This window comes from Sorex fumeus, unplaced genomic scaffold (genome assembly GCF_029834395.1).
Source record: "Sorex fumeus unplaced genomic scaffold, SorFum_2.1 ptg000061l, whole genome shotgun sequence".
NCBI classification, from domain to species: Eukaryota; Metazoa; Chordata; class Mammalia; order Eulipotyphla; family Soricidae; genus Sorex; species Sorex fumeus.
The window spans coordinates 40,343,303-40,369,348 of record NW_026606118.1 but is presented as its reverse complement, the minus strand read 5'-3'; the positions used below and the strand labels follow the sequence as shown (position 1 = coordinate 40,369,348).

The 26,046-nt window shown below is 38.4% G+C and overlaps 1 protein-coding gene across 1 annotated transcript in view; it reads left to right on the top strand.

Moving 5' to 3' along the window:
- TRMT11 (tRNA methyltransferase 11 homolog) overlaps nt 1-26,046 on the top strand; it is a 58,772-nt gene that overhangs the window by 9,268 nt on the left and 23,458 nt on the right. The window contains exons 2-11 of the mRNA XM_056125867.1: nt 3,232-3,297; nt 5,178-5,251; nt 6,469-6,550; nt 6,639-6,731; nt 7,961-8,095; nt 8,817-8,973; nt 17,226-17,306; nt 21,115-21,279; nt 23,094-23,166; nt 23,269-23,400. Coding sequence (XP_055981842.1) covers nt 3,232-3,297; nt 5,178-5,251; nt 6,469-6,550; nt 6,639-6,731; nt 7,961-8,095; nt 8,817-8,973; nt 17,226-17,306; nt 21,115-21,279; nt 23,094-23,166; nt 23,269-23,400 — 1,058 coding nt within the window. The remainder of the gene's footprint in view (nt 1-3,231; nt 3,298-5,177; nt 5,252-6,468; nt 6,551-6,638; nt 6,732-7,960; nt 8,096-8,816; nt 8,974-17,225; nt 17,307-21,114; nt 21,280-23,093; nt 23,167-23,268; nt 23,401-26,046) is intronic.

Here is a 26,046-nt window from a genome sequence, read left to right as displayed (position 1 = left end):
GGTTAGAGTTTGAGATGTCACTCCAGGAATCTGAAAACTTAAATGGAGTGATACAGCTGGAGTTAAATTTTAATTGGATGGTGACTTTGGGGTCCAGAAGCATCTCTGCAGCTTGTTGATCTCTTTCAAGATTTATTTATGAGTCTCTGGATCATGGCTGGTTAATGAGTTTATATGGTGCCAGAGGCAGTTTGTGGGTGTGACTGCCGGGCTCCTGAAAAAATGGGGGTTGGGAAGAGGTTGCTCATCCCCAACTCTGTGAGAGGACAGGCACATTTTTTAAAGTTTGGTTGTAATTTTTCTCATGCTTGCTTGGCTGTGTGATTTAGATGTACACATATAGCACACCTCGACCTCCTGTGTGCCCAAGCCCCCTCACCCCATCCCTGTTACTGTCCATCTGTTTCTTCTTCCTCCCTCAATGTCTTTTCTTCCCTGTCCTGTTTTTCTATAATCTGAGGTCAAGGGTAATTTAGGTATCCCCCTTTGATACCTTGTATTCCCTTTCCTATTCTTCTGTACACTACAGATAGGGGAGATCATCCAGTATTTGTGTTTTTTTTTTTTTAATTTTATTTATTGAATCACCGTGAGAGCAGTTACAAAGCTTTTGGGTAACTTCACCAGTGTCCATTCTCCACCCCCCAAAACCCCAGTATATCCCCATCCCACACTCTTCCCCCTACCTGTGGGGCAGATTATTTCCACATTATTCTGTCTCTACTTTGATTACATTCAATATTTTGACATCAGACACACCATTATTATTTGGGATTTTACCCCATCACTCAGTTCTTCTAAAAAGGCAACAGTATGGGAGGATGGGGGGGAGGGATATTATCCTGGTGGTGGAAAATGGGCACTGGTGGAGGGATGGGTATTTGATCGTGGTATGACCGAGATCCAAGCACAAAAATTTGTAAATCTACAACTGTACCTCATGTCGTTTCACTAATAAAAAAGAAAAAAAAAAGGCAACAGTAGACAAGTTGTTTTCTATTGCTGGTTATGAATAACACATGATATCGTGTGGCTGCAGTAGTGGCTGTGTGATTTTGAAATTCTGAAATTTTAACAGTTAAATCTGAAGGGTTGGGTTCTGAGATGTGTTCCTGAGTCTCTTGGATCATGGCCGTTAGAGCAGCTTGATCAGGAGCCAGAAAGGCCGTTAGTGGGTGTCGACTTGGGGTCTTGTTGGGGCGGGGAGGAAAGGGCAGACTCCACCCCCATCTCGTGAGGCCCCGCATATCTTGTCACTGTAGGCCCAAACCTGACTGTCCAGAGGCCTCTGGAGGATGGCGGCCAGTGTGCCGCCAGGGGAAACAGGCCAAGGCATGAAACCTGTTCCCACCTGGGGTTGCCCAGCGCCAGTAACCTACTTCAGGGACTGGACGCATTTCTGCCAAAAGCCGCTGGTTTCGCGATTTGTTTCTGATTCTCTGGGATCATGGCCATTAAACTGCTTGAACAGGAGCCAGAGACGCTTTTCATTGGCAGTAACTCGGGGTCTTCTTAGGATTGGGGGAAAGGGCTGTCTCCACACCTATCCGTGTCTCTTCACTGTTGGCCCAAACCTGACTGTCCAATGGCCTCTGGCGGATCGTGGCCACTGAGCCACCAAGAGGGAGCAGGTGGAGGGACAGCACCCTTTCCCCCCTGGGGTGGCCTGGTGACAGTAACCTACTGCGTGGTCTGGATGCATTTCTGCCAAAAGCCGCTGTTTCGAAGTCTCTGGGATCATGGCCGTTAAGCAGCTAGATCAGGAGACAGAGAGGCCGTTTGTGGGCAGCAACCCGGGGTCTTGTTGGGAGGGGGAGGAAAAGGCCGGCTCTACCCCCATCTAATGAGGCCACGCGTGTCTCATCGCTGTGGGCCCAAACCTGACTCTCCAGTGGCCTCTGGAGGGTGGCGGCCACTGGGCCGCCAGGGGGAACAGGCCAAGGCATGAAACTATTCCCACCTGGGATGGCCCAGCACCGATAACCTACTGTAGAGACTGGACTCATTTCTGCCAAAAGCCATGGGGTTTCGAGATTTGTTTCTGAGTCTCTGGGATCATGGCCATTAAGCAGTTCAATCAGGAACCAGAGAGGCCATGCCTCCAATTATATAGCTGAGCCTGAGGTGGTTTGTGGGTGTGTCTCCCACATACCTAACTTTTGGCCATTTACTTTCTTGGTAAGCTTTGCCCCAAGTTTTCGGGGTCTGGCCAAAGGCACAGCAGCAATTTTGGGGTATCAGGAATCCTGAAGGCACCATCAGACTGCTGATGCACTTGCCTCATAGGTACAGATTGACCTGCTGGTGGCACCATACCCTCTGTTTGTCCTTCTGACCTGTTTCACTTAACATGATTCCTTCCAGTTCCATCCAAGTTGCAGTAAGTTGCATGATTTCATCATTCCTCGAAGCACCTAATATTCCATTGTGTATATATACTACACTTTCATTTCATCAGCTCCTGTTGGGTTAATTCAGTAACTTACATTTTACTGAGTGGTGCAGTGAATAAAAGAGGTATTGCCTTAACTAAAAAGGCCCTTTTCTTGGTGTACTTTTTGGGTGTGCTTTTTTTCTGGGTCAGGGTGGCTCATGGATGGGCTTGGAGAAAGGGGGGCACCCATCTCATTAGGCTGTAAGAACCACAGAAGGAGGGGATGAGTAGTATGAACCAAACCATTTTATAGTCATCTGTGTCTGTCACCCTAAACTGATTATGTCATATATATATTATCTGAACAGAGTTCAGCTTTATTAACAAATTTTGTTTTTTTAGGTAGTTGTTCTCTGTTTCTGTAACTTTGTCTAGGAAGAAGATAATTTATAGTAGTAACTTGGTAACTTGTGTTTCCTCCTTAGTTGCTCAATTATTTCTTTTCTAAGCATGAAATAACCTATAAGTATTTTTATTCATCAATTTATCAAATACATTCGTAGAGTTTTGGCAATTAAATTTCTTTTTCAAAATCAGGTCATTTTTTGATAAAGGTTCCTTGCAGCATTTCTGTTGTCTAAAATGATTCAAAAATTAATTCAGATTGTGTGACAATAAAACTTTTTCAGAACCTAGATTTGTAACTTATGAGGTAATGAACATTTGAATGTTTCAGGTAGAGCACCAGTTCACTTTTCTTTTTCATTTATTTTAACCATATTTTGTCCTGTCTCTGTTAATATACTTTAAATTTCGCATGTTAAAATATTTCTCTCTGTGTACTATTTTCAATATAGGAAATAAAGTCTTTACTCTCACTTTTTGGAGGACAGTTCACAAGCAGTCAAGAAACATATGGGAAGGTAAATTGCATTTCTTTTTTTAATTAGAACATTTCTGAATAGAACTTTGGATTTGAAGATAAGAAACACACATTTTAAATTTATGTTCGTGTAAGTTTCTTGTGTCTGTTTCTCAGGTCTACAAATAGTGATATTGGGGGAAAATTTAGTTTTGAAAATCAATTTAGACTTAGTGCCTGTATTCATTTATTTTATTGGTTTTAATGTAAATAATCATATTACCAGGTGCTGGTGGAGGTAGAAGTAGGGATTTAGTATGTTTTGCTTTGGGTGCCAGGGACCTGAACTGGCATGGCATACAGTGAAGCTCTGAGCCACATCCCCACCTCTTGTTTTAAAATTTTAATTTAGTAGCTGTACCCCAATTTCTATTTGTTCCACCATTGAGAACATGGCTGTCTTTTGTGCAAGTTAGAATGAAAACTTAGAATCATATGAGATTTATATTGGGAGTCATTTTAAAGACTAATGTGCATGTATGGTTCTGAATTCTGAACTTTGTATTTGATGGTTTTTCGGTGTATTTAACAAAGTTTGGAAAATAGAAAAGAAAAAAAGGTCCTTCACAATTCTCATGTCCTTGACATGACTTAACAAGTTGGGAATAGTGCCTGTCAGTCCTTTTCCCCCTCGCGGTGGTAAATACTGTTTTTGAACTTACGTAGTCTGTCTTTTCCACTTTTTCCATTTGTAGCTTATTGCTCCATAATAGCCTTTAGCGCTAATAGGGCCATGCAATATTTTCCATTGTCACCATCACTGATCTAATGATTTATTTCATTAAGAGTGCTTTGAAATTTTTCTTAAGAAAAATATATTAAAATTATGATTTTTTTCCCCTCTTGGGATAATTTTTATTTTTTTGATAGAGCATTGCAACTATTATTGGAAGAAGAAAGACTGGTTGTGGTAGGGAGGATTTCTTACAAAAGATGTGAGAAAGTTGCCCTGTTTCGTATTTCTCTGTCTCTCGCACTATTGATGGATTTTGAAAGAGCAGAGTATGGATATAATTGGGTGAGGATGCTGACCTGAAAGGAATGGGCCAAGCTGAATTTCCTATTGTTCTAGCCAACGGTCATTCAGGTAGAGTTAGAAGTGCCTGTAATATTTTGTTTCTTTTGTTTCGTGGCCATACCCAGCAGTACCCCTGGGCTTACTCCTGGCGCTGTGCTCAGGGATCACACCTGACGATGCTCAGGGGACTATGTGTCAGGGATCGAACCTAGGTCGGCAGTGTGTAAGGCAAGAAGCTTACCTGCAATATTATCTCTCTGGCCCAAAGTAATTTTGAGCATAGAGACAGAGGATTGGGAATTCTCCCCCTAATGGAACTGAACTCCCCCCGCCCCTTAGGTTAATAAAAATCATTGACAGTTGTTCTGTAATTTTTCCTTTTAGTTATTTATGCAGACCCCTCACTTCCCTGCAGGTAGCCTGACTACTTAGAAGAGAAATCATTAAAAGTAATATATTATTTTGCAGTTATATATATATATATAAAAAACTCATGAAATTAAGAATTTTAAAATTTTGCATTGGGCTATAACATACATTATTTCTTTTGGTCAAGCTTTATTAGAGAAAAAAATCACAAAATTAACTTGAAATTGAAACATCCCTAAATTTACATATATTTTCACCAATCAGGTGACATGGAATTGTTATTACACTGTACTACATTATTCTAATAAAACTTGCTAAGATAATTTGAATTTTAGTTGAAATATTTTTTATTTTGGTGAGAGTGTATTATTACTTGATTAGGTATTTTTACTTGAAAGTAGTAAGTAAAAATCCTTTCTTACTGGCTTCTTGAATAAAACCATATGAAGCCATAAAAGTCACAGAAATAAGATATATGTTGTTATTTCTTTCAGTCTCCTTTTTGGATTCTTAACATTCCCTCTGAAGACATTGCCAGAAATGTAATGAAACGGACAGTGTGTGCCAAGTAAGAGAAAATTGTAATGTTCTTCTGAATGAACATCCTTGTACATCTCATAACATGTTTCAGCGAATGCTTGATTCTTGGGAGGGAGCTCAGTTTAGCTTGCAGTTCCTAGAGTTTGCCACTGGGTGACAGTGGAAGAACAGAAGAGAGCTATCTGCTGGACTCCCAGGGAAGAATTTCAGTAGTGAAATGGCAGCAGCACTTACCTAAAAAACTTTCATATTAAGCAAGAGTATGAGATATTGACATTACATTATTACATATAATTGAGATGCCAAAGATTACAATGAACAATTTGAACCTGAAAATAAGAAAATTTTCTTATAGATGACTTTTAGTTATTTATAGAAAGAAAGAAAGAAAAGGCCCTCCCGTTGATCGTCGATTTGCTCGAGCGGGCCCAGTAACGTCTCCATTGGAGACTTTGTTGTTACTGTGTCTGGCATATTGAATACTCTCGGTAGCTTGCCGGGCTCTCCGAGAGGGGCGGAGGAATCGAACTCGGGTCGGCCATGTTGGCCCCTTGTAAGGCGAACGCCCTACCCGCTGTGCTAAATATTTATTTATAAGAAATTGTTAGTTATTTATAAGAAATAAATAACTAAATTATTTTATTTATGAAGGTCAAAATAAATATTTTAAAATAGGTATTTTATTTATTTTATTTGTGCATATTGGCGAAATATAAGATGAAAAGAAGGAATATTTCCTTGAAATATGTTTCACTGTTTCATTTTTTAGAGGAATTTTGACTGTTATATCTTGGTGTTAATATAATGATGTTACTTATCCTGTTTTCTAGATTTTATTATTGTCATTGCTTTTCTTTTCATTGCTTTGCATTATTGGAGAATTTTGTGTCAATAGATTTGAAAATAAAATTGTATGTTAATTACCATCTTAAAAATTGAGCAATTCATATGATTCTTGAAGTTTCTTTTTTTCTGGACAATTTGTGTTTGAACATACAAATACAGGATTAAAGCTTGGAAGTTGTTGACTTAAATTAAGTTTTCCTTTGGTATAAGATTAAGTTCCTGTGTGTGGTTTGAACTTAAGCTACATTTGTTTTCAGGATGCATATTTCTTATTGATAGTGTAGACAATACGGGAAATACTTGCTTTAGTGGAACAATAATCATAAAGAACTAATGAAATGGTACATTTTATTGTGTGAACCAATTGCTTTACTGAGGTTGGTGCTGTTTATTTCCTAGGTCTATATTTGAACTATGGGGTCATGGAAAATCTCCAGAGGAACTGTATAATTCTCTTAAAAGCTACCCAGTGGAAAAGATGGTGCGTAGTGCAGTGTAGTTTCTTACATATAAATCTGTAGGTCTGATAGAATAACTGAACTTAAAGTACCTGTCTGCTTTTATTTTAGGCTCCATTTCTACGTTCAGACTCTACATATAAAATAAAGATTCACACATTCAATAAAACATTGACACAAGAAGAAAAAATAAAACGAATAGATGTAAGTAAAGTTAGTGAAAGCCCAGATGTAAGTAAATTTAGTGAAAGCCCCCAAACTATGAGATTAATGTAGGTTGGTCACTTTTGACATATAATATCTGTGCCTGCTAAGTATTCATTTTATACTTAGTGCTAAGTATACTTAGTGCTCAGTATAAGTGTGTGCTAAGTACTCCTTTTGTTTTGTTTTGTTTAATGTGACTACCCAGACTTACAAATGTTATTGTATAAATTTTGTATATTTTCTTTTTTATGGGATATTAGAATTGCTTTTATTTATTTAAAAAAAATTTGTAGACTGGGAGGGAAATGAATAGACAAATTACCTTCTATCCAATCATCTTCTCTAGCTCGTGTCTTTTTTTTTTAATTTTTTTTTTTTTATTAGTGAAACACCATGAGGTACAGTTGTAGATTTACAATTTTTGTGCTTGGGTTTCGATTATACAATGATCAGATACCCATCCCTCCACCAGTGCCCATTTTCCACCACCATGGACAATATCCCCCCCACCCCCATCCCCCCGTGCCTCTGTGGCAGGGCAATCCCCTGTGTTCTCTCTCTCCTTTTGGGTGTTGTGGTCTGCAAAAGAGGCATTGAGTGGCAAACATGTTCAGTCCATAGTCTACTTTCGACATGCATCTCCCCTCCTGGGAGGATCCTCCAAACACCCTTTATTTGGTGCTCCCTTCTCTATCTGAGCTGCCCTTTCCTCTAGAATACCCGGCTGGCCACTAAGCTATGGAGTAATCCTCCTGGTGCTGATCTCAGCTATTCTTGGGTATTAATCTCATATTTTGTTACTTTATATCCCCCAGATGAATGCAATCTTTCTATGTCTATCCCTCTCTTTCTGACTCATTTCGCTTAGCATGATACTTTCCATGTTGTACCACTTGTATGTAAATTTCATGACCTCATCCTTTCTAACAGCTACGTAGTACTCCATTGTGTAGATGTACCAAAGTTTCTTTAACCAGTCATCTGTTCTTGGGCATTCAGGTTTCTTCCAGTTTCTGGCTATTGTAAAGAGTGCTGCAATGAATAAACAAATGCAGATGTCACTTCGACTATACATTTTTGCCTCTCTGGGATATATTCCCAGGAGTGGTATTGCTGGGTCAAATGGGTAGCTCGTGTCTTAATGTTTCAAAACTTAATTACCATGACAGGAAAGCAGCCTTAAGCTAGGCTCAATATTTTGGTCAGGAATTACTTTTATTTTTCAGGCCCTTGAATTTCTCCCATTTGAAGGAAAAGTCAACTTAAAGAAGCCACAGCATATATTTTCGATTTTGGAAGATTATGGTTTGGATCCAAACTGCATCCCAGAGAACCCACTGAATATTTATTTTGGTAGATGGGTAAGCAAGTTTTCTTTTTTTGTGTGTTCATTTGTTTCTTTAATGCAGCATTCCAGGTTTTTGTATTTAACTCTTTGCATTTAGAGCTTTCAGGCAACTCAAGAGTTAAAACTACTGTGTGAATTAAAAATCATTGAAGAGTATGTGGTCATGTGTTTTGTTTTTCTAGAGATACCTATGAAATGCTTGAGCTTGTTAGATGAGTTCAGGTACAAAGTAGAAGGTGTTGTGCCAGAGAACTCACCGAAGACTAGCACAAAAATATCTGACTTTTTTGTTAAAGCATAGAAAAAGGTAGAGTATTATGATAGTTAAGGGACTTTGTGAAGTTGTTCAATCTTGGTTTCCATTCTGAGAAGAAATGAAATTACTACAGAGAAATTCTGCCCACTTCCTTGAAGCTCTGAGTGGAAGCTATGTCTTATATTGCAGAATATTGCTTTGGAGGGAAAAAAAGAGATGAAGAAAGCTTACTCACCACCAACCCTGGAATAACTGCTTTCAAATTCCAATTGAACTTTGGTTTGAAAAGTCAAAGTAAATTGCAACATACTGAAAAAAGTTATTTGTCCATAACTGTGTCAGTCATTTTTTATAAGCAACAAGTTTAGGCAGTTATAGTGGGAAGGGAATTCTCATTTAGATTCTGTGGTTTCACTATGAATAATTCTCAAGATTTTTCTGTACACTTAATCCTAAATTGAAAGTATCTCTGATTTAGATTGCAGATGGACAGAGAGAGCTAATTGAGTCATACAGTGTCAAAAAGAGGCACTTTATTGGAAATACAAGCATGGATGCTGGTTTATCATTCATCATGGCCAACCATGGAAAAGTGAAAAAAAATGATATTGTCTTCGACCCATTTGTTGGAACAGGTACTTTAACTTAAACTAAAGAAGAAGTGGTGCTTATTTATATTTGCCAAGGTGATATTTTTGCTAAAAGGTTAAATGGAAGGAATTGTTAGACATAATTAGATAATGACTGAACTAACCACATATTTAATAGCAAGTGTTTTAACATCTTGCCACTTCAAAGTTGATAGCTACTACTTTGTGGGTTTTCATAAAATCCGTTGTGGTGGTAGTGGGGGCCCACCATGTATTGCAACACTATGCACTATAGAAATAAAAGGCTGTATTGTTTATTTATTAATTTATTTTTAAAAGACATCTCTTGGGAGGGAAGAAAGACTTCAGCAACAAGATTTTAAAATGTCTTTTAAATTGATGACCACATACTTAGATAGAAAAATAGTTATAATGCCATATCTTTGGTTTGGTTTGGGTTGGAGATTTTTAATTGTGAGAATAAGAAAATGGCTGTAGCAGTGGGACCCCCCCCCCCCCCCGTGTTTTTGATTGGGGTGGGCTTGTAATAAACAGGATATTGGTTTTAAAAATTTTAAGCTTATCTGACTCTGAAAAATTTCTCTGCCTCTGTTCATTTCTGCTTGATTACTGCCCCTACTTAAGAATGCTCATTCTTTGGTTTGCACAGCTAAGTCCATTGTGATCCAGCCTGTGTAGGAACGATTTATACTGTGGTTAGAGTTCTTCCCTGGAGCCATCTTTCCCCATCAGAAACTTTATAAGCAGTGATGCAAAAGCTAACATTTGTTGAATAGTAAACACATGAGGCTTTATGCAATGCTCTCCTTCTGGGGTGAAGAGTCATTCCCAGTGGTGCTTCAGGGACCATGTGGTGCCTGACATTGAGCCCTGGGCATCTGCATGTAAAACATATGCTCCAGTCCTTTGGGCCTCTTACTGCCTTGCACTGCTCTCTGTGTTTCTCTGTCCTGTCTCTGTCTCTGTCTCTCTCAGAAGACCTGGTGTGTTGGACTACACCCTGTAGTGCTCGGGGTCTACTGCTGCCTCTACTTCAAGGTCCCTCCTGACATTGCAAGGCTCAGGGGACCATGTGCTGTCGACCAAACATGGCCTCTCAAATACAAAGAATCACCTCTACCTATTGAGTTTTTTCTCTGGCCCTGTAGTTACTACTTAATTTAATTTTTACAGCAGTTAGTCCAGAGAACTTTTTAAAACTTTACTGGGGAGATATTTTTGGGCTTTTTTGTGGCCATACCCCACGGTTCTCAGGGTTTACTTCTGGCTTTGTTCTCCGGGATCACTCCTGGTGTGCTCAGGGGATTGTATTGGGTGCCAGGGATTGAAACTGGGTCAGTCACAGACAAGGCAAATGCCGTACCTGCTGTACTATCACTCCGCAAACCTTTACGAACTATTATGATAGCCCTATCTCAGTTCGTGTTAGAATTTGTTAGTGATTGTGTTATAAACTAACTTTGAAACATGACAGGTAATTAAAAAGGAGTATTAAGGTTAAAGATTCTAGCTGATGAAAGTTTTTTGTTGTTGTTGTTTCTTCGTTGTTTCTTCTATTGGTTTATTATTGAATTGATCTGGTACCTGAGTCTGTGCTCTCATTACACGATTTTCTCTATCAATCCCATCCTCATACTACACATCTTTTCTCCCTATCATCATTATCTTACGTACTTCCTCCAACTTTTTAAGCTTTTACTGGACATAAAATTAAAACTTAGAGAAAAGTTTCAGAAATAAAAGTAGAATGAAGAGTATCCAATTATCTTCTGCTCATTTTAAACTGGTTTTACAATTTCCCTTTAACTTTTTCTTTTAGTTTATTTACATACTTTTATTTACCACTTGAAAATTCCATTCATTGATCCCTTTACCCTTTAGATATTTCAGTGTATGTTGAGAACTGAGATACCCATAAGAATAAGATTGGTCTCTTACATAAGCACAACACAGCAATGTTAGTTAATGTACTTTAATGCAATATTTAGACATTCCTATTCCATTTTTGTTGACTGACCCACTAAAGGCAGTCACAAGGCTGGTGATGTGGCTTGGTGGTATAATTGCCTATATGTGTGAAACCTTGGGTTCGATCTCTGGCACCACACGCACAAAACAGTTAGTACAATGTTACTTTTGATAAGCTACTTATGATAGTACTTGATTTTCTTACAATATGATTACTAATTATTCCCCATGCAGTTAATAGGCAATGCCTGACGAAACACACTAAGAATCGTAAATATTGTGTACTGCGAGAAAATACTCCCTCATTTTCTCACTTAATCAGGCTTGGCTTCCATTGATGAGCCTTACATGAAGCAGTCTTTGATAGATGCAGAGGAATGGCTTTGCAACGCCATATTCCCTCCAAGTTTACCAGTTACTGTAAGCCAGAGCCCTTCTTTTCACCGGCATACTTATTATTCTGAAACTGATGGGTTATCTTCTTTTCCCCAAGTCTGTGATTCACTGCTTCCTTTATTGTTTTTTTTCCCTCCCTTCCCTTGCCTCTGTTCCTGTTGTGATGACTGGAGCTCACACATGCTTGATTGTGGGACTTGCATGTTTGATTGTTGGACTTTACAAGTAGCACACATCAGGTTCTTGTCCTTGTATATTTGGTTGGCCTGGTACTTGCCTGGGTGCTCTCTCCCTCTCTCTCTCTCTCTCTCTCTCTCTCCCCCCCTCCCTCCCCCTTTTTCTCTTCTCTCCCTCGCTCCCTCTCCCCTTCCTTCCTCCACCCTTCTCTTTCCCCGCTCTCTTTTGTTCCTCATTTTCTCCATATGTAAGTCCCAGTATCTGTCATTTCTCTAGCAAAGAGATTATCTTTCTTGTTTTTATTCACTCCATGGGTATATGTGTTGGCAGTTGTCCTTTCTTCAATAATTGGGCATTTTTGGTATTTATGTTTGCAGTGAGCAGTGTTGTGTATATAGGCCATCATAATGTTGAAGAGAGAGCTTTTGGCAGATTCCTAGAAGTGGAATTTGAAGACTGTCTGCATGGTTGTTTGCTAAATTCTTCTCTATTATTCCTTTTTGCATTCCTGCTAGCAATATTATAAGGATCCCTGTTTTCCCACAGCCTTATCAACAGCATATATTATCAGCAGAATATATTCTCCAACATTTGAGGTTTTACCTTTACATGTATATACACACAGGCACACACACCAGACCACAAAGTTCATAAGCCATGAGCACTGCTGGGTATGGTTCAGAAACATAAAAAAAGAGTTCCCGGTGTAAGTCAAATATCCTTCCCTTGATGAAGACGATGCTTGGTATATTATAAAATGCTGTCTGCAACCAGCAGCCAAGTTATCGACTACCTTGATAATGCTAAGGGCCAAGAACACCATTTCTGAGTTAGTTTTAAGTTAACTCCTTAGAGTGGGTAACATATTTGAGCTCATATGGTTGTTTATGTAGCACTGTAGCACTGTCCTCCCGCTGTTCATCGATTTGCTCGAGCAGCACCAATAACGTCTCCATTGTGAGACTTGTTACTGTTTTTGGCATATGGAATACTCCACGGGGAGCTTGCCAGGCTCTGCCTTGCAGGTGGGATACTCTTGGTAGCTTGCCGTGCTCTCGGAGAGGGACGGAGGAAACGAACCCGGATCAGCCATGTACAAGGCAAATGCCCTACCTGCTGTGCTATTGCTCCAGCCCGGTTGTTTATGTAGGACAATTAATGGAAGATTACTTGAAAAATATATGGGTTAATTAACAGAAAATGGGAGAGAAAGATCTTTGCAAAGATGGTACTAAAATACATTTTCCTATTGTGTTTGTAGTTTAACTGTACTAGTAATTGTGGGCAGGCGCAGTTTGTAAGTAAACTGATCCTCTTTGTTTGGCTATTTTTTTGATGGGAAGTACCTGTTTAAGGATTGAAGAAATCTGGCCCTTGCTGTACCATCCTCCAGAGATTTTGTTTGTTTGTTTGTTTTTGGTACACCCAGTTGTGCTCAAGGCTTACTGCTGTCTCTACATTCAGGAATTATTCCTGGTGGTGTTCGAGGTGCTGGGGTGCTGTGGATTGAACTGGGGTCATCTGTGTGCACGGCAAATCCTACCTGTTATAGTATCGCTCTGGCCTCTAATGATCATAGATTTTCAAAAAGTATTTGTTATTTTTTCCTTCTGTTTTCTTTTTCAATATTTTAAAAGTTTGAAAGTGGGTATATTCACAGTATTTGTAGTTGACAGCAAGAATATGTAACAATTACCCAGCAAAATGTACTTAAGAAACTATAATCTTATACAGTTTGTATTATTGTCTCATTACAATTTTTTCCTTATTTTTATTCATTTTTGGGGTGCCACATCTGGTGGTGTTCAGGGCTTACTGCTGGCTGTGGAGCTCAGGGATCACTTCTGGAGGGGCTTGGGGTCTGTATTGGGTTTGAACGTGGGTAGACTGCAGGCAAGAAGAGTGTCCTACCCCACTGTACTCTCTTTGTGCCCGCCCTTTAAAAAAATTATAGTTTAGATTATGTGTTGACAAAAATACTGACATTGGCGGTGTTGAATTAAGCATTTACTTCACCACCACTATAGTGTCCAGAGCCCCCAACCTATGCCCCTGAGTCACTTCCAGCCCACATATTCCAGCCCAAGGACTTAAGACACTTGCCTGGCCTCTTTAAAAAACATTTAGGTATGTCCAATCCTTTTTTCAGTTAAAGACACAAAAATAGAAAAATATTAATTTCCTGAATATATAAAGCTTGTGGGAAACTGGAAGGACAGAGTTAAACTTTCCCTCCCTAATTACCTTTTCCTTTTCTTTGACAGTCTGTTACTGTAAAATGTTATCGTGTCTTTTTCTGAGGGAAGTATTTGTCATTGAATCAGCTCTGAGCAGTTAGCAAGTCTAGTTCTAATATGAACATGGCTGAAAGAATGAGCAGCTTTGGGCCAGAGTGATAGTATGGCGGGTAGGGTGTTTACCTTGCACGTGGCCAACCCAGGTTGGATCCCCGGCATCCCATATGGTCCCCCAAGCACTGCCAGGAATAATTCCTGAGTGTAGAGCCAAGAGTAACTCCTGAGCATCACTGGGTGTGACCCCCAAAACAAAACAAAACAACAACAAAAAAAGAATGAGCAGCTTAAATATACTGAATACTCACAACTGGTGCAGTTTGCCCATGATAAAAGACTTGTAAGTGGTTTACAGCTCCTGTTAACTGAGTGTATAGCTTTACTTAGTTTGGTTTGTTTAACCTTTGTTTATTTAACTGACAAGCTAGTCTGTATTTATTTTAACTGGTGCTGACCTCAAAGGAGCTAGAATGGTATAGACAAAAGAGGAATTGAAGAATGTTTTATATCCTATTAGTTTCTATGTGATTTTGAGCAGGATTCTTAACTTGTTCGGGGCTTAGTTCCATTTGGAAAATGGTAATAGTTATATAAGGATTAAATGAGTTCCCCTTCCCTTTTTCTCTTCCCTTTTCTTTTCCCTCCCTCCCTCCCTCCCTCCCTCCCTCCCTCCCTCTCTTCCTTCCTTCCTTCCTTCCTTCCTTCCTTCCTTCCTTCCTTCCTTCCTTCCTTCCTTCCTTCCTTCCTTCCTTCCTCTAAGGACGGAACCAGGATCTGCCATGTGCAAGGCCATGTCCCTTAACCCTTGGGCTCTCTCCAGCCCGAGAATTAGGACTTTCTTGTTACCTGACACATTGTAGGCTCTACAGCTATTGTAAATAGTTAGTGAACTATAACTCGTAATTTGTGACTCTTAAATTATTGCAGCAGTGAAATCAAGGGTTAAAATTTTTTTCCCCTTAATTCTTTAGTTATAAAGACAATAATTGGTACAGTGTCTGCAATTGCTTTTGCTCTCTGTGGTGGGTTTCTGATGGAGCTCTGTTGCCATAGCCGACTCCTTTTGCCCTGCTTTTTTCCTTTCAAGCCGGTCAGCTCCTTTAGTAATTGAGAATATACCTTGGAGACTGTTTATTCTTTGGTCTTATCTGCCTTCAGATGATCAAAATGTAAGAAGGGAGTGTGGCTGTTGAAACTTTATCATTACAAAATGATAGGCAAAGAAGCTAGGTGCTAGGTAACTGTCCTGGTTTTGAGAGGATCCTATGGGAAGGAGAAGTGAAGAGGGATTGAATTTCTCTAAGTCTCTATAATATTTTTTCATCCCATTTTGTTCACAACTCTGTCCTGAGTCTTTGTCCCGAGTCTTCGAGTTTATCTAGTAGAATTCTGTTTTTTAGCAGTATCCTTTTTTCCCCAGTCTGCTGATTTTGAGTTCTTTTTTGAGAGAGCATACATAGATATAGTGTTATTCTTCTTTCTTTTCTCCTTTCCTTTCAGCAAAACCAAAGCCCAGTCTCTAATTTCCATATTCTTATAAAGCTTCACACTTAAATCTCTACAGATAAAAATTTATAAATTGGTTTTTATATAAATACAGTCCACTGATTTTCTCCTTTTGCCTATAAAAGATTACCCTAACCTTAAAGTGGTTATTTTTAAATAATAAAAAATTAAACACATGAATTGCGAGTCTGAATTATACATGTGGTAGTTTTATACTTGATGGTGTGGTAAGAGTACACTACCTGCCCTCTCAACACTTCACCCCTCCTTTTTTAAATCATCCCCTCTTCCAACAGAATGCTTCCAAGGAAACTCCAAGTAAGAACTAAGGTATAAATAATTGCAAAAGGAAAAAAAAAACCCTTAAGTTTCATTGAAAAACAACTAGAATTCAGTGCTCGCCCAATCACCAATTCGGAGAAGCTAATTTGTAATGATTTTATTAAAAAGTTTTAAAAGGCACAAAGTTAACTAACAGATACAGTCTAACAGATTATTCATCTCCTTTCAGCAGTGGTACTCTAATTTGGTACTCAAAACTCATTAACCAAATGGATAAGGTTCTGTTTAAGGAAGCACAGGAAAGATTTTCTGTTCCCTTGGCAACTAGTTCTTCTAGGTGAGTATCTGCCTTAAGTGGCAGAATTGTAGTAATTCCTCGTAATTGGGGTGAAGTGATTTTGTGAGTATTCCAAGTCATCAGATAGTAACTTGCTTGAAATACAAACTATTCCTTTGAGAGAATAATGTTCAGGCGGACTTACTTTACCGCTCACATAAATGTGTTTTGTAGTTAGTATGAGGGGATCTAGGTTTTGGTTTCTGCTGTTCTTATTTCTTTTCTTCGTGGATTCCCATAGAAAGTAGACAGAGGCCGGATTTTCACGAGCAAAGCATTGTTAATTGAATGTTACCAGATATTTTGTAAATGATTATAGAAGAAACACCATGACTATATAGCTCTTAACTCTCTGGAGAACACTGCTCATCTTAATTTTAGATATTATATTTTAAAAGGATATAAGGAAGAGTTCAGTTTTCTTCTCTTAGTTGAAGTCAGTGCATATCTTACCAGTTGAGAATATATTTCTGATTCCAGACACTAGGAATTAGGAATCATTAGAAATACTAGAAATTATGCCCAAGTATTAAGTATAGTTTAATTGGGATGATTAATGAAAATAAAGTTTAATGAAAAGTATGGTTATGAAAGAATTTGACTTTGTGAATTCTTTTTCTTAAAAACTTTAAAAAGTTGTTACCCTTTATTTTAAGGGGCTTCACTAATATAGGAATCTTTATTTGCATTCTCTTCATAAGTGAAGGTCAGCTCTGCTACTTACTTCAGTCAGTCAGGTTATTCTTTGAATAATTTGAAACATTATCTTTGCATTGGCCATGGTACTAAGTAAGCAAAAGAAGTCATCGTGCTGATTATTCTGGTGTAGGTTTGACAAGTTATTTAAGAATTCAGAGTTATAGCTTAAAATACAGATAACTAAACTATCTTGTTCTAATAGTTTCAATTTATAATAATTAATGGTTCCAACATTATATCCTCCTCAGTTCCTTGACACCGTAACTGCTGGTCTGTGTGCAGGCAGCTGCTGGGTCACAGGTGTGGAAACGCTGGTATAGCTCTCCAAGTTATAGGGAACTGTCTAAATTCCCTTTATTTTGAGAAGACGTATTTTCTTTAGTGCTGTTTAAAGCAGTGATACGTTATTTCTCTGTTTTGTGTCCAGTGTGGTGGATGCGTCTTAGTGGTTTTTTGTTTTCTTTTCTTAATCTTAGACCTGCTAAATATGGCCAGGGTTAGTGTCATTCTAGGACACTCTGTAGTGACTTTGTAAGAATCTGACTCAGATTAAACAGGGGAGGAAACAAGAGTTTGGCACTTTTTGGTTAACGGACTATCATTATGTGGTTTTTCAGGTGGCCTCCTAATAGCATCTGCCCATTTTGGTGCATATGTATATGGGACAGACATCGACTACAACACAGTTCATGGCTTGGGTGAGTGAAGTTTCTGAACCATTTTTTTAAAGTCTTTGCTTTTATAACAAGTGTGCTGTTAAGTAGTCATACTTACGGCCTTTTATTTTCAGTGGTAATTAAGGTAACAAGGTCATACTATTGTTAGCATTATGGTTTTGGTGTACAAAGTCATTTTCCCATTACCAGAGAGCTGAGACCCTCCACCACTGTCCTTCCATCACTTCTAGTTTGCCTCTTTCGTCCTCACTGCTCTCTTCTGCTTTGTAGCTTTGTCCCTGTAATCAAATTGCAAAAGTTTGTTATCATTTGATATGATCTGCTTCCCTTTTCTTTTTTTTTTTTTTAGTGTAGGAGTACTGCTATTTATTCAGCCATTGATTAAGCTGATTGAATTGGGCATGAACTCCACATTACTTTTTTTTATTCAGAATGTTTATTTTATTATTGTTTTATTATTATGATTTTTAATCACCGTGAGATACAGTTATAAAGATTTCCTGTTTGAGTTTCAGTCATACAATGATTGATCACCCAACCCTTAACTGGTGCACCAAGGTTCTACCACCAAGTTTCCCAGTATCTCCCCATCCCATCCCTCCCCCCTGCCTCTATGGCAGACAATCTCCCCCATGCTTTCTTTTGTATTGGTTGTTATAAATAGCATAAGATGTTGTGCGGCCGCAAGAGTGACCATGTGCTCCTGGAATTCTAAAATTTTAGATAATTAGGATCTGGAGGAATCTCTGCAGCGAGCTGCTTGGTTCGGAGATTCTTTTGTGTGTCTCTGGATCACGGCCATCACGGAGCTTAAGTAGCAGCTGGAGGCAGTTCGTGGGCATGAATTCCAGGATCCCAAGGGGATGGGGGTGGGGGGGATGAGAAGGACTAGCCCATCCCCTATCCCTTGAGGCCTGGATTTGTCCTCAGTGAACTTGCATACCTGCACTTCTCATTAGGTTCTGGAAGTTGGCGGCTGCCGTGGCTTTTAGGGAGCAGGTAGAGGGACAACGCCTGCCACCGTCTGAGGCAACCTGGTGTAGTCGGCCTGGCTTAAAGTCCAGAGGCATCTCTGCAGCGAGCTGCTCAGTTTGGAGATTCTTTTGTCTGCTCCTTTTTTTTTTTTTTAGTTTATGTTTTTTTCCTCTCTGTATACCACAGATGATCATTGAGTATTTGTTCTTTTCCCTTTGACTTATTTTACTTAGCATCCAAGTTCCATCCAAGTCATAGAAAACTGAAAGATCTTATTTTTCCTTATAGCTGTGTAATATTCTACTGTGTATGTGTGTGTATGTATGTATGTATGTATGTATCACAACTTTTTTAATCCACTCATTTGTCATTGAACATTTGAGTTTTTCCATATCCTAGGTATTGTAATTAATACCTTGTTCATTTGCTGCAAAAAAACATATAGGTGCATATGTCTATTCCTGATGTTATAGCTTTACATTTTTAAGAGTTTGGGGTTAGATCCCTGACATTACCCTGCGCCCTACACCTCCCTAAAAAAGAAGAAAATAAAAACTTTTCTATCCATTCTGTACATAGAGGTTCTAACTACTTTGTCTTTCTTTTGTCAAGAAGTTGCTTGTGAGACTAATATTTACTTGCAGTCTCCTCTCTGTGTTTCGTTCTTGTCTTTGTATTTTGTACTTTGGTTTTGGGGCCACACCCAGTGATGGCCAAGGATTTCTCCTGGCTCTGCCTCAGGAATCACTCCTGGTGGGCTGCAGGACCAAATAAGATGTGGGGTTCGAACCTGGATCGGCCATGTCTACGTGCAAGGCAGGCACCCTACCACTGTACTATGCCTCTGGCCCCTGATTCACTCTCTTGCCTGTCATTCCCAGCTTCGGTGCCTAATCAAAAGTCTTCCTCAAGCCACAGATCTGATATTTGGCAATGTTAACTTTTATAAAGTCTGCCTTTGTCCTCATTGGTTTCCTAGACTATGATACTTTCATTTTTTTGACTATTCCATCTCAGCCACCATAAGGCTCAGCAGTTTTCTGTAACTTTTTTTGTTGCATGTTTCTCTCTGAACATCTTTATTTGATCCCTTCTATCATACTTCATGCAGTACAGTGGCATCTCACTCCATTTTGACAACTGAATTTTGATTTTACTGTAAAGTAGATCCTAATGTGGAAAAATATATGTAAGACTAGAAGAATTTTTATAGAAAATAATAACTATGTGACTGCCACCTAGGATAAGGAAATAGTTATTCTCTGGAATTCAACTGGTTTATCTATTTTATATATAGGTATATTGAAGGCTCTCAAGTATATAGTATATAATATATATATTATAAAGTATTATATATATATGGGTGAGTATGTATATATGTGTGTGTGTGTGTGTGTGTGTGTGTGTGTGTGTGTGTATATTCTGGCCTCAGCTCTCTGCTGAGTCTCTTTCTGAGTCTCTTTCTGAATGTTCTGTAAGACTTCAAGTACATCAAGGTTGATATGTCTCAAACAAATCTCATCTCTTCCTAAGCTTGTGTCTCCGCTTGATTTCTGTATACTTAATTGAAGGTGTCATCATTCACTTGCATCTCTTAAACTAGAACTTTTAACCTTTATCTTCAATCTTCACTTTTAATGAAACAGTTAAAAAGTTAAAGACTACCTGATGTCTTCCTGGGTCTCTGTTCTTCTCCATGGGCACAGCGCCTGCCTTTCCCAAGTTAGCTCTTTCTGTTATGTTGATCAGATTCCTCACTGTCTTTTCACAGGACTGTTTGCCTCTTCAAGAGAGGTGCCTTCTTCTCAACAGGGTATCTTTTTTGTTTAATGGAATCACTGTGAGATACATGCATACAAAGTTGTTCATGATAGGTTTTAGTCATACAAAGTTCTGACACTCAGTTTCACAAGTAAATATTTTTTGCCACCAATGCCCCCACCCCAGTTTCCCAGTTTCCTCCCTGCTCCCCCAGCCTTTCTCTGTGGCAGGCACTTTACTTTTCTCCCTTCCTCCTTTTCCCTCTTTTTTCCTTTTAGACTCTGTGGTTTGCAGTACTGTTACTGAAAGGGCAACATGCATATTGTTTTATCTCCTTTCAGCACTGTTCCTGTCTGGAGTGATCATTTCCAACTATCATTGTCATAGTGGTCCCTTCTCCGTCCTAACTACATTCCCCTCCCCCTTTGTGGCAAACTTCCTACTATGGGCCAGTCCTTTTTTGCCCTTGTTTCTACTGTCTTTGAGTATTATTCTCCTATTACTTTTTTTTTTTAAATATATCCTGCAAATGAGTAGGATCATTCTTTTTCGGTTCCTGCCCCTCTGACTCATTTTACTCAGCATGATACTCTCCATGTCCGTCCATGTATAAGCGGATTTTATGACTTCATTTTTTCTAATTACTGTGTAGTATTCCGTTGTGTAAGTGTACCATAGTTTCTTTATCCGTTCCAGCAGGGTATCTTACTAGTATATGTTTTAGACTTGGTAAGTAATTGAATACATATTTTGTTTTTTAAAAAATATTTTATTGAAGTAACATTAGTTCATAGTAAGTTTTGGTGTGCACCATTATATTTCAGCATGTGGTCTATTACATTATGATAACCACCAAAAATCTAGTTTCCGTATACCACTGTACAATTGATCTCCTTACTAGTTCTGCTTAACCCACTTAAGAGAGTACTCTAAAATTGAAATAGAAATCTTTTTTTACTTGTATAAACAGAATTAAGACTTAAATGAGAACAGGTTTGAATGGTTACTTGTTGATTTAAACATTTTTAATGACAAGAAATAAGAATACTTTCTTTGATTTGGTACTTTTTATGTTCTTTTATCTTTCTCTTAGGAAAGGCTAGTAGGAAAAACCAAAAATGGAGAGGACCAGATGAAAACATAAGGGCAAATCTTCGTCAGTATGGTTTAGAGAAGTATTACCTTGATGTGTTAGTTTCAGATGCATCTAAACCTTCCTGGAGAAAAGACACGTATTTTGATGCAATCATCACTGATCGTAAGTTTATGGTATCAAAAGAGTGGTAGGATTTGTTTCCTAACACCCTATTTATTTTTAAACATAGGTTATTTTCATCTTTTATGTTCTTCAATTTTTAGAGAAGGAAAGAAGAAATCAACAAGGAAAGAAAAAAGTTGTGTATCACAAAGCTAACTTGGCAGAGCCATTTGCATTTAAAGTACAAAATTTATCAACACACATGCAACTTACACTAGTATATACGCCACCCTTGAAAATTATGAATTTAGGATATTAGTTTAACTATGTAGTTAAAGTTTGCCTTTTTGTTTTTTATACTCCACTAACATGCTGTCTTCCCCCCCTCCCCCCAGCTTATTTGAGGCATGCATTTGGGTTTTGTTGTTGTTGTTTGTTTGTTTCACAGTTGGTTGTAGTTGATTTTTGGCATTTTAGTTGGAGTGATAGCACAGTGGGTAGGGCGTTTGCCTTGCACGCGGCTGACACGGCTGACCCGAGTTCCATTTATCTGCCCCTCTCGGAGAGCCCGGTAAGCTACCGAGAGTATCTCACCTGCACAGAAAAGCCTGGCAAGCTACCTGTGATGTATTGGATATGCCAAACATAGTAACAAGTCTCACAATGTTACTGGGCCTGCTTTAGCAAATCGATCAACAATGGGAGGACAGTGACAGTGACAGTTATAGCCAAATGTTATTTGCCATTATGTCATCGGATTTTGAAGCAGATTTTTAGATATCACATATTGCTCTGTCTGCAGTCTTTTATTAGTTTCATAACGCTTGTTTTCATTGGCATCTTTCTAGAAGTACAGGAAATTTGGGGTATAGTGAACATGGGGCTTGTGAGCTCTCTGAACGTCAAGAATGGGCTTAAGTACTTGTTTTCCAGCACCTTGTTTGTGCTTAGGCTATTCAGTCTTCTTAACTCACAGCAGTAGACCTTTTCAACAGTGTTGCAAAGTAAATCTGTAAGTAGTGACAAAGGACTACCTCGGCTCCTTTCTCTCAGCCCTATTTAGCTTTTTGGTGCCTTCAATGGTTCAGACCTAACAAAATAAACTCATCAAGGCACTATGATGCCTGTATGACTCTGCTTCAGTAAAGTTGGGTAACTTTTTATCAGCAGTCTACTTTATTGCTATCATATTCTAAATTTATATGAAAAATACATAGTTTTTGGTTGGGGTGGTTATACCTGGAAGTGCCCAAAGATTACTTCTGGTTCTGCACTCAGGAATCATTCCTGGCAGTGCTCAGGGGACAGTATGGGGTGTTGGAGATTGAACCTGGCTCACCTGTGTGCAAAGCAGCACCTTACCTGCTGTATCATCTCTCCAACCCCAAAAATATTTCTTTCGTAATTAGAGTAAAATGTGCACATTGTGGCCCCTCTCCCCTATATCTTCAGTATATATTCCTAATAATAATCAGGCACATTCTTGTAGGTTGCCAGATAATAATTGTCAATTTAATTAAGTTGATAGAATACTTTCTAGGTTCTCATTGAATTTTATCAATTGACTTAGAAGTATATTTTATCCCATGTTTTCCCCTTAACTATAGTATTAGCTAAGATTTTGCCATAATATCTTTTAGGCCTGCTTTACTTTCGAACATTCCCATCTTTGGCATTTTAGACAGCAGTCAGAGACTCACCTTCCTGCCCCCATGTTTTAAAATGGAATGTTCCTTGCATTACACAGTCTCAGCTGCAGTATGGCATGCGTGATGTCATGTCTTAGTAGTCACATTCGGTGGCATGTGATGCCTCTCATTGGTGTTTAGGTGACTTTCGACTATCTCTATTAAATACATGTGTTTTCTTTGTAGCTCCTTATGGTATCAGAGAGTCGACGAGAAGAACAGGTTCACAGAAGGAAGTACCAAAGGGAATAGAAAAATGGTAAGTGAAATGAAGTATACCTTACCACGTTGAAGGAGATATTTTTTTCTGATTACAGTTTTAATGTTTTTCAAATTTTGATGTTTTCTTTTCTTTGTCTAGTCCAGAAAGCCATGTTCCTGTCTCCTTGAGTTATCATCTGAGTGATATGTTTTTTGACCTGTTAAACTTTGCAGCTGAGACGCTTGTATTAGGTGGAAGACTTGTCTATTGGTTGCCAGTGTACACACCAGAGTATGTAATATTATATTTATTTATTTATTTATTTGCTATTCCAGATATTGAAACCAGGGCCTAACCTGTGCAGGGCAAGTGCTTTACCACTGAGCTGTATCCCAGCTCTAAATATATTTTAAATAAAAGCTGTCTTGTGGTTGTGTAACTAACATTTTTTCTTACTGCTAATTATATTCTATACAATCACAGCGAGCTACAGGGACGCCACTGGGCTGGAGCGATAGCACAGCGGTAGGGTGTTTGCCTTGCATGCCAACAACCCGACCAACGCGGGGTCAATTCCTCCACCCCTCTCTGAAAGCTCGGCAAGCTACTGAAAGTATCGCGCCCACACGGGAAAGCCTGGCAAGCTACCCATGACATATTCAATATGCCAAACACAGTAACAACAAGTCTCACAATGGAGACGTTACTGGGCCTGCTCGAGCAAATCATTGAACAATAGGAGGATAGTGACAGTGACAATTGTATTAATGATAAATATCTTTGTATTTGTTGTATATAGGATAACCTTAATTACATATGAGTATAAAACAATTCTTTTATTGGTTGAATTGCTTTGATCTTTTCTTACTGCATCAGGTTGGCAAACTATGGCTGTGGACCAGTTAAGGTCCTCACCTGTTTTTTTCTTAAACATTTGAGCCAGAATTTATGTTTTACATTTTTAAGGATTTATGTTTTACATTTTTAAAGAATTTTATGGCTAAGACTTTTTAATGGTTACTTTAAAATGATTTCATATAAGAAAAGATGATAAGTATAAGGTTACTATTAGATATAGTAAGATATAGATATATATATATATATATATGATAAGTATAAGATTACTATAAGATATAGTATAAGGGGATGGAGAGATAATTATAGTAAGGTGCTTGCCTTGTGCCCGGCTGATCCCAGCTACAGTCCCCTACACTGCATTTGATCATCTGAGCACCAAGCTTGCTCCCTGAATATAGAATCAGGAGTAAGCCCTGACCACCTCTACTTGTGGCACCAAAAAAAAAAAAAAAATTAAGAAAGATACAGTGCAAAAAGTAAAAACTAACAGTTTTTTATTTTTAAAAACTAAAAGTAAAAAACTAAAAAGTAAAAGTAAAAACAGTGAAAAGTAAAAATAAAGTGAAAACTCACAGCTCTTTCCTTATCCAGACTTCCTATCAGTATTATGTCTACTCTACTTTCCTTCTCCAATCTCTCATAAGCTTGTGTCCATTAATCACATACTTATTGTCAGTCTCTTTGGGGCTAGTTGGCAAGTTGTAGGTAGGCATCTGGATAGCAGTGAATTTGGCTGCATAAATGAACTTAATAAGATTAAAGGGCTACTATTGCTCCTGCATACTTCACTGCATTTTCTAGAATTAAGAAAACTTTTATCAGTCCTCCATGCCTGAAAACTAATATTGATAAGAACACTACTGTTCGTCCTTGACATTTTTATGGAGTACATGATTACATGATGTATATTGTGCAGGTTGACCACCCCCTGTCCCCCCCCCCCCCCCGCCTCCCCACCAGAGTGCATCTGCTCTTTCTTTTAACTAAGAACATGCTCAGTCACCAGCAACAGTCCTAAGCTTGATCCGCTTGTCATGTTCTTTGTCGGGCTTCTTCATGGTGCGTCGTTATTTCTCCCTGATTAGTATTACAGGCGAGATCTCCAGATTGCAGCCCTGTTTCTCTTCTGACCCCTGCTCACACTAAGAACTCCATTATTGATTGCCGTCATGGTGATGACTGCTCTGTCCCTTCAGTCCCCCTGCATGTGTAAGTTCATACGCTCCTGCCAGAAAGGTTTCTTTTATCCCTCATCCGCTTAGTATCTGTGATTGCCCTGGAGTCAGAGATTCCGACATTATTTATTGAATTATAACTTAATGTCTATCACCATTTATTTTGTTGCTCAAATTGCTCCAGATCGGGTCAGTGGGAATCTCTTTTGTAGTTTTTATTTATTTCTTGCTTTTAATAAAAAGTTCAGTGGTAACTTTTGTCTTTTTTTTTAATCTCAGTATTTCCTAAGAACATGGATATTTCTTAAGTGATTTCTCTGTTTCAATAATTTTTGAAATTTCCAAATGCTTTTTAACTAATGGGATATTTTAGAAGTAGCAAAAGGAGAGTCAAGTTATTAGCCTCCCCGCCCGCCCCTTTTCCCTTAGCTGTTTTATCCAAGGGTAGGTTTTGCACAGGTATATGGCTAGCACATACCTGGAAAACTACAGATTCATTGACTCCACTGATTTACTCATCCGGAAAGAGTTACTTTCTTATTCTCTGATTCTCATTATTAGACATCTCTTTTCTTCAATTAATAAATTTAGTTTGTCTGGAATTTATATTAGCAAATGAACTGTATTCATTTTAAAGCATATATCACCCCCAAATCTTTATTCTTTTATTTATAAAAATTTATAAAATAGCAGTTTTAGGACGAATTGAAGATTAATGTCATCTGCAAGAGTTGGAAATAATGTTCTTTAGAATTAGTTTATGTTATTCAGCATGCATCTTATATTAAAAATAGAGATTTTTATTGGATGAGAATTAATTTTAAAAAAATTGTAGTTTGGCACAGCTTTTATTTTAAAAATGTATTTTGGAATAGCGAACATAGCCATTTAGTGCCACTATTGA